Source organism: Catharus ustulatus, chromosome 4 (assembly GCF_009819885.2).
Source record: "Catharus ustulatus isolate bCatUst1 chromosome 4, bCatUst1.pri.v2, whole genome shotgun sequence".
NCBI classification, from domain to species: Eukaryota; Metazoa; Chordata; class Aves; order Passeriformes; family Turdidae; genus Catharus; species Catharus ustulatus.
This window is the reverse complement of record NC_046224.1, coordinates 807,441-813,999: the sequence shown is the minus strand read 5'-3', so window position 1 is coordinate 813,999 and position 6,559 is coordinate 807,441. Positions and strand designations below refer to the sequence as shown.

The 6,559-nt window shown below is 66.7% G+C and overlaps 1 protein-coding gene across 1 annotated transcript in view; it reads right to left on the bottom strand.

Moving 5' to 3' along the window:
* Nucleotides 1-1,295: 1,295 nt before the first annotated feature.
* The window catches only part of MAPK8IP2 (mitogen-activated protein kinase 8 interacting protein 2), a 29,845-nt gene continuing 24,581 nt past the window's right edge, over nt 1,296-6,559 (bottom strand). Inside the window, exons 10-12 of the mRNA XM_033057535.1 lie at nt 5,966-6,036; nt 5,107-5,205; nt 1,296-2,579 (exon numbers count right to left, since the gene is read on the bottom strand). Of these exons, the coding sequence (XP_032913426.1) occupies nt 2,507-2,579; nt 5,107-5,205; nt 5,966-6,036 (243 nt within the window). The 3' untranslated portion in view covers nt 1,296-2,506. The remainder of the gene's footprint in view (nt 2,580-5,106; nt 5,206-5,965; nt 6,037-6,559) is intronic.

The following is a 6,559-nucleotide window of genomic DNA, read 5'->3' as shown; positions in this document are numbered from 1 at the left end:
GCGGGGTGTCCCCAGTGCCAGCACAGGGGGTGAGACCTGCAGGGACCGGGGGGGGCAAGGGACAAAGGGACAGGGAAAGGGCTGGGGGTCCCCAACTCACTTGGGTGTCCCCAGAACTGTCCCCAACATTGTCCCGGAAGTGTGTCCAGCTCACACCAAGGAGTGTCCCCACCTGTGTCCCAAGCCCTGTCCCCGCAGTGTCCCCAACACTGTCCCAAACACTGTCCCCGCAGTGTTCCAGCTCACACCAAGCAGTGTCCCCATCTGTGTCCCTTCAGTGTCCCCAGCGCTGTCCCAGCCCTGTCACCGCACTGTCCCCAACACTGTCCCTGCAGTGTCCCCACCCTGTCCCCACAGTGTCCCCACCCTGTCCCAGCCCTGTCCCCGCACTGTCCCTGCAGTGTCCCCAGCACTGTCCCAGCAGTGTCCTCACAGTGTCCCAGCTCACATCAAGCAGTGTCCCCACCTGTGTCCCCAGACCTGTCCCCACAGTGTCCCCAGCACTGTCCCCAACACTGTCCCTGCACTGTCCTCAGCCCTGTCCCCGCAGTGTCCCCACCCGTGTCCCCACCTTGTCCCCAACATTGTCCCCACACTGTCCCCGCACCGTCCCAGCTCACACCAAGCAGTGTTCCCACAGTGTCCCTTCAGTGTCCCCACTCTGTCCCCACACTGTCCCCACCCTGTCCCCGCACTGTCCCCACACTGTCCCAGCAGTGCCCCCACAGTGTCCCAGCTCACACCAAGCAGTGTCCCCACACTGTCCCCGCAGTGTCCCCACCCTGTCCCAGCCCTGTCCCAGCCCTGTCCCCGCACTGTCCCAGTTCACACCAAGCAGTGTCCCCCCAGTGTCCCTTCAGTGTCCTCACCCTGTCCCCACCCTGTCCCAGCCCTGTCCCAGCTCACACCAAGCAGTGTCCCCACCCTGTCCCCAGCACCGTCCCCGGAATGTCCTCAGCCCTGTCCCCGCAGTGTCCCCACCCTGTCCCCGCAGTGTCCCCACAGTGTCACCTCACTGTCCCCGTAGTGTCCTCAGCCCTGACCCCGCACTGTCCCAGTTCACACCAAGCAGTGTCCCCACAGTGTCCCCACCCTGTCCCCGCACAGTCCCAGCTCACACCAAGCAGTGTCCCCACCTGTGTCCCCAGACCTCTATCCATAGTGTCCCCAGCACTGTCCCCAACACTGTCCCCGCACTGTCCTCAGCCCTGTCCCCGCAGTGTCCCCGCAGTGTCCCAGCCCTTTCTCCGCAGTGTCCCCGCACTGTCCCCACCCTGTCCCAGCCCTGTCCCAGCTCACACCAAGCATATATTTTATTGAAAGACCAAGTGGGTGACAACGGCGTGGGGACAGCCGGGGCTGGCACAGTGGCTCGGGGGCTCCTCTGGCTGCTGATACAGATAAATATCGGGACATCGAGCGGGCGGTGGCGATATAGTCACGATAGCGCTGGGCGACAGGGGCCGAAGCGAGGGACCACCAGGCACAGCAGTGAGGGGGGGGCGGCCCCGGGACCCCCCCGGCCCGAGCTCGGTGGCGGGAGGGGACAGCCGGGGACACCGACACGAGGGACAGCACACCCGGGGAGGGGGCGGGGCAGCCCTGGGGGACCCGCGTTCCTCGGGGGGGACAGCGAGGATTTGGGGGTGTCCCCACCCCCCCCCTTCACCCCGAGCTGCTCCCGGACCCCCCAAAACGCCCCGACCCCCGCCAGCCCCCCCAGTGTCCCCAAAGCTGCGGGCCCTGCTGTCCCCGAGGCTGGCCGTGCTCATGCAGGGGGGGCACTCGGGCTGTGTCACCCCCCGAGGGGACACCCGGACCCCCCAGAGGCGAGGGGGGCGTGGGGGGGGTGGGGTGGGGTCACACAGGGTCCCTGGGGTCACACAGAGTTCCTAGGAGGTGACACAGAGTTCCTGGGGTGACACCACACAGGTCCTTGGGGTCACACAGGGTCCCTAGGGGGTGACACAGGTCCCTGAGGGTGACACCGAGTCCCCAGGGGTGACACCACACAGGTCCCTGGGGTCACACAGGGTTCCTAGGAGGTGACACCAAGTCCCTGGGGGTGACACTGAGTTCCTGGGGTGACACCACACAGGTCCCTGGGGTCACACAGGGTCCCTAGGGGGTGACACAGGGTCCCTGGGTGGGTGACACCGGGTCCTTGGGGGAGGTGACATGGGGTCCCTGGGGTCACACAGGTCCCTGGGGGGTGACACAGAGACCTGGGTGGGTCACACAGAGTCCCTGGGGAGGTGACACAGGGCCCTGGAGGTGACACAGAGTCCCTGGGCCACACAGCTCCCTGGGGAGGTGACACAGGACCCTGAGAGGTGACACAGGTCCCTGGGGAGATGACACAGGGTCCCTGAGTCACACAGGTCCCTGGGGAGGTCACACAGGTCCCTGGGGAGATGACACAGGGTCCCTGGGTCACACAGCTCCCTGGAGGGGTGACACAGGTCCCTGGGAGGTGACACAGGACCCTAGAGGTGACACAGGTGCCCTACTCCAGGTAGATGTCCTCTGTGGGGCAGGCGTACTCCAGGTGCTCCTGGTAATATTCCTGAAACGCTCGGCTGGGGGGGCAGCGGGGGGAGGGGTTCAGGGGGGGCAGGGTGGCACCCCCAGCACCCCCTGAGACCCCAAAACCAGCTGCTGGCACCCCCAAAGCTGGCACGGCACCCACAGAGCCCCCAAAACTGGCACAGCCCGACCCCCCAGCCCCACAACCCCCCAGCTCCCAGAGCCCCAACACACTCAGTACCCCAAAACTCAGCACCCTGGGACCCCAGCCCCAGCACAGCCAGAACCCCTGGACCCCAAAATGCTGCACCCAGACCCCAATCCCCCGGCACCCCAAACCCCTGACACCCCAATCCCAGCCCCTCCCACCCCCCTGGCACCCAGATCCCCCAAAACCGCCACCCCCAGCCCCCCATGCCTGGCACCCCAGCCCCATCCCAGCCATTCCCTGCCCCCAGTTCTGTCCCCCCATGTCCCCTGTCCCCATAACCCCCGTGTCCCCTGTCCCCCATAACCCCCGTGTCCCCTGTCCCCCATAACCCCTGTTTTCCCTGTCCCCCCATGTCCCCCTGTCCCCCACACTCACCCCCCGTGCCCCTCTGTCCCTCGCACCCCCCATGCCCCCCATGACCCCTGTGTGTGCCCCCGTGTCCCCCATGCCCCCCGAGTCCTCATAACCCCCACGCCCTCTGTGACCCCCGTGTGTGACCCTGTGTCCCCATGTCCCTCATGTCCCCTGTCCCTCCATGCCCCCATGCCACCCCATAGCCCCGTGTCCCCCATGCCCTCCATACCCCCTGTGTCCCCATACCCCCCATGCTCCCTGTGACCCCTGTGTGTGCCCCTGTGTCCCCCCAGTCCCCCGTGTCCCCATACCCCCCTGTGTCCCTTGTCCCCCCATGTCCCCCATGCCACCCCATAGCCCCGTGTCCCCCATGTCCTCCGTATCCCGGTGTCCCCCCGTGTCGCCCCATATCTCCCATAACCCCCGTGACCCCCTGTGTCCCCCCATACCCCCTGTGACCCCTGTGTGTGCCCCCGTGTGCCCCCTGCCCCCCGAGTCCCCCCATACCCTCCATGTCCCCCATATCACCCCATAGCCCCATGTCCCCCATGTCCTCTGTACTTCCCGTGTCCCCCCACACCCCCCATGCATCCTGTGACCCCTGTGTGTGCCCCTGTGTCCCCCCTGTTCCTCGTGTCCCCATATCCTCCATGCCCCCCCTGTCCCTCTATATCCCCATGTCACCCCATATCCCCGTGTCCCCTGTGCCCTCTGTCCCTCCGTGCCCCTCCGTGTCCCCCCATACCTCCCACACTCCCCATACTCCCTGTGACCTCTGTGGTGACCCTGTGTCCCCCACGCCCCCCGTGTCCCCATACCCCCCTGTGTCCCTTGTCCCCCCATGTCCCCCATGCCACCCCATAGCCCCGTGTCCCCCATGTCCCCCGTACCCCCTGTGTGTGACCCTGTGTCCCCCATGTCCCCCGTGCCCCCATACCCTCCATGCCCCTATGCCACCCCATAGCCCCGTGTCCCCCGTGTCCCCCCGTGTCCCCCCATACCCCCCGTGACCCCTGTGCGTGCCTCCGTGTCCCCCAGTAGCCCGCTGTGTCCTCTGTACCCCTGTGTCCCCCCGTGTCCCCCCATACCTCCCACACCCCCCATGCCCCCTGTGACCCCTGTGTGTGACCCTGTGTCCCCCGTGTCCCCATACCCTCCATGCCCCCCTGTGTCCCTTGTCCCCCCATGTCCCCCAGGCCATCCCATAGCCCCTTGTCCCCCATGTCCCCCCTACCCCCTGTGTGTGACCCTGTGTCCCCCATGTCCCCTGTGCCCCCATACCCTCCATGCCCCTATGCCACCCCATATCCCCATGTCCCCCATGCCCTCTGTACCCCCTGTGTGCGACCCTGTGTCCCCCGAGCCCTCCGTGTCCCCATACCCTCCATGCCCCCCTGTGTCCCTTGTCCCCCCATGTCCCCCATGTCACCTTATATCCCCGTGTGCCCCGTGTCCCCCGTGTCCTCTGTACCTCCCGTGTCCCCTCATTTCCCCTGTACCTCCCCGTGTCCCCCCATGCCCCCCATACCCCCCATGCCCCCTGTGACCCCTGTGTGTGCCTCCGTGTCCCTCAGTACCCCCCATGTCCCCTGTCCCTCCATGTCCCCATGACATCCCATAACCCCGTGTCCCCCATGTCCTCTGTACCCCTGTGTCCCCCCGTGTCCCCCATGCCCTCCATACCCCCTGTGTCCCCACACCCCCCATGCCTCCTGTGACCCCTGTGTGTGCCCCCGTGTCCACCCTGTTCCCCGTGTCCCCATACCCTCCATGTCCCCCTTGTCCCCCATGTCACCCCATAGCCCCGTGTCCCCCATGCCCTCTGTCCCCCCGTGTCCCCCCGTGTCCCCCCATACCTCCCACACCCCCATGCCCCCTGTGACCCCTGTGTGTGCCCCCATACCCCCCATGCCCCCCGTGTCCCCATACCCTCCATACCCCCCATGCCACCCCATATCCCCGTGTCCCCCATGTCCCCACACCCCCCGTGTCCCCTCTGTCCCCTCTGTCCGTACCCGACACACTCGGCCACGTGTCTCATGGACTCCTGGGACACGAACACGTGGCAGGCGAAGCGGCTCAGCACCGGGTGCTTGGTGATGAACCCGAAATAGCTGCACAGGGATTGGGGGGGGCACGGGCTCAGGGGGACACCCCAAAACCTGCCCCGGGCGGGGGGTGCCAGGGGACACCCCCAGAGCCTCGGGACAGCCACACTGGGGGCACCAGGAGCGGGTGGGGGGCTCTGGGGGTGTTCCTGGCAGGGTGGGGGTCCCTCGGGGTGTCCTTGGCAGGGTGGGGGTCCTTGGGGTGCCCATGGATGAGGTGGGGGTCCCCTCAGGTGCCCATGGATGAGGTGGGGTTCCTCGGGGTGCCCCTGGCAGGGTTGGGGTCCCTCGGGATCCCTCAGAATGTCCCTGGCAGGGTGGGGGTCCCTCGGGGTGTCCCTGGCAGGGTGGGGGTCCTCGGGGTGTCTCTGGATGGTGGGGGACCCTCAGGGTGTCCCTGGCAGGGTGGGGGTCCCCTGGGGTACCCCTTGAAGGGTTGGGGTCCTTGGGGTGTCCCTGGTAGGGTGGGGGTCCTTGGGGTGCCCATGGATGGGGTGGGGGTCCCTCGGGATGTCCCTGGCAGGGTTGGGGTCCCCTGGGGTCCCTCGGGGTGTCCCTGGCAGGGTTGGGGTCCTTGGGCTGCCCATGGATGGGGTGGGGGTCCCTCGGGGTGTCCCTGGCAGGGTGGGGGTCCCTCGGGATGTCCCTGGATGGTGAGGGTCCCTCAGGGTGTCCCTGGTAGGGTGGGGGTCCTCGGGGTGTCTCTGGATGGTGGGGGACCCTCAGGGTGTCCCTGGGTGGGTGGGGGTCCCTTGAGGTTCCTCACCAGCTGTTCCGGGGGTGGCACCCGCAGAAGGAGATGTTCTTCATCTGGAAGAAGTGGCTGCAGCGCTCGAACTGCGGCACAGAGGACCCCCCGGGTCAGCTCTGGGTGCCCACAGCCCCCCAAAATCTGTGTCCCCCACCTCAGCATCGGCCCCTCAAAACCCACAGCCCCGCCCCCTCCACCTGCTGGGCACCCCCAAACCCCTGAGCCCCTCATCACCCCCAAAACCCACCCCACACCTTCTTCCCATCCTGGTCACCCCCAAACCCAGACCCCTGAGCCCCTCATCACCCCCAAAACCCACCCCACACACCTTCCTCCCGTCCTGGTCACCCCCAAACCCAGAGTCCTGAGCCCCTCATCACCTCCTTGCCCCCCAAATCCTGATCTCATGGTCACCCCCAAACCTTCTCCCCTCCCTTCCTGTGGTCACCCCCAGACCTAAACACCCTCCACACTCCTGGTTACCCCTAAATCTCCTTTTTACCCCCCCAGACCTAAACACCCTCCACACTCCTGGTTACCCCTAAATCTCCTTTTTACCCCCAAGCCCAGACCCCTGAACTCCTCATCACCCCCAAAACGCACCCCCCA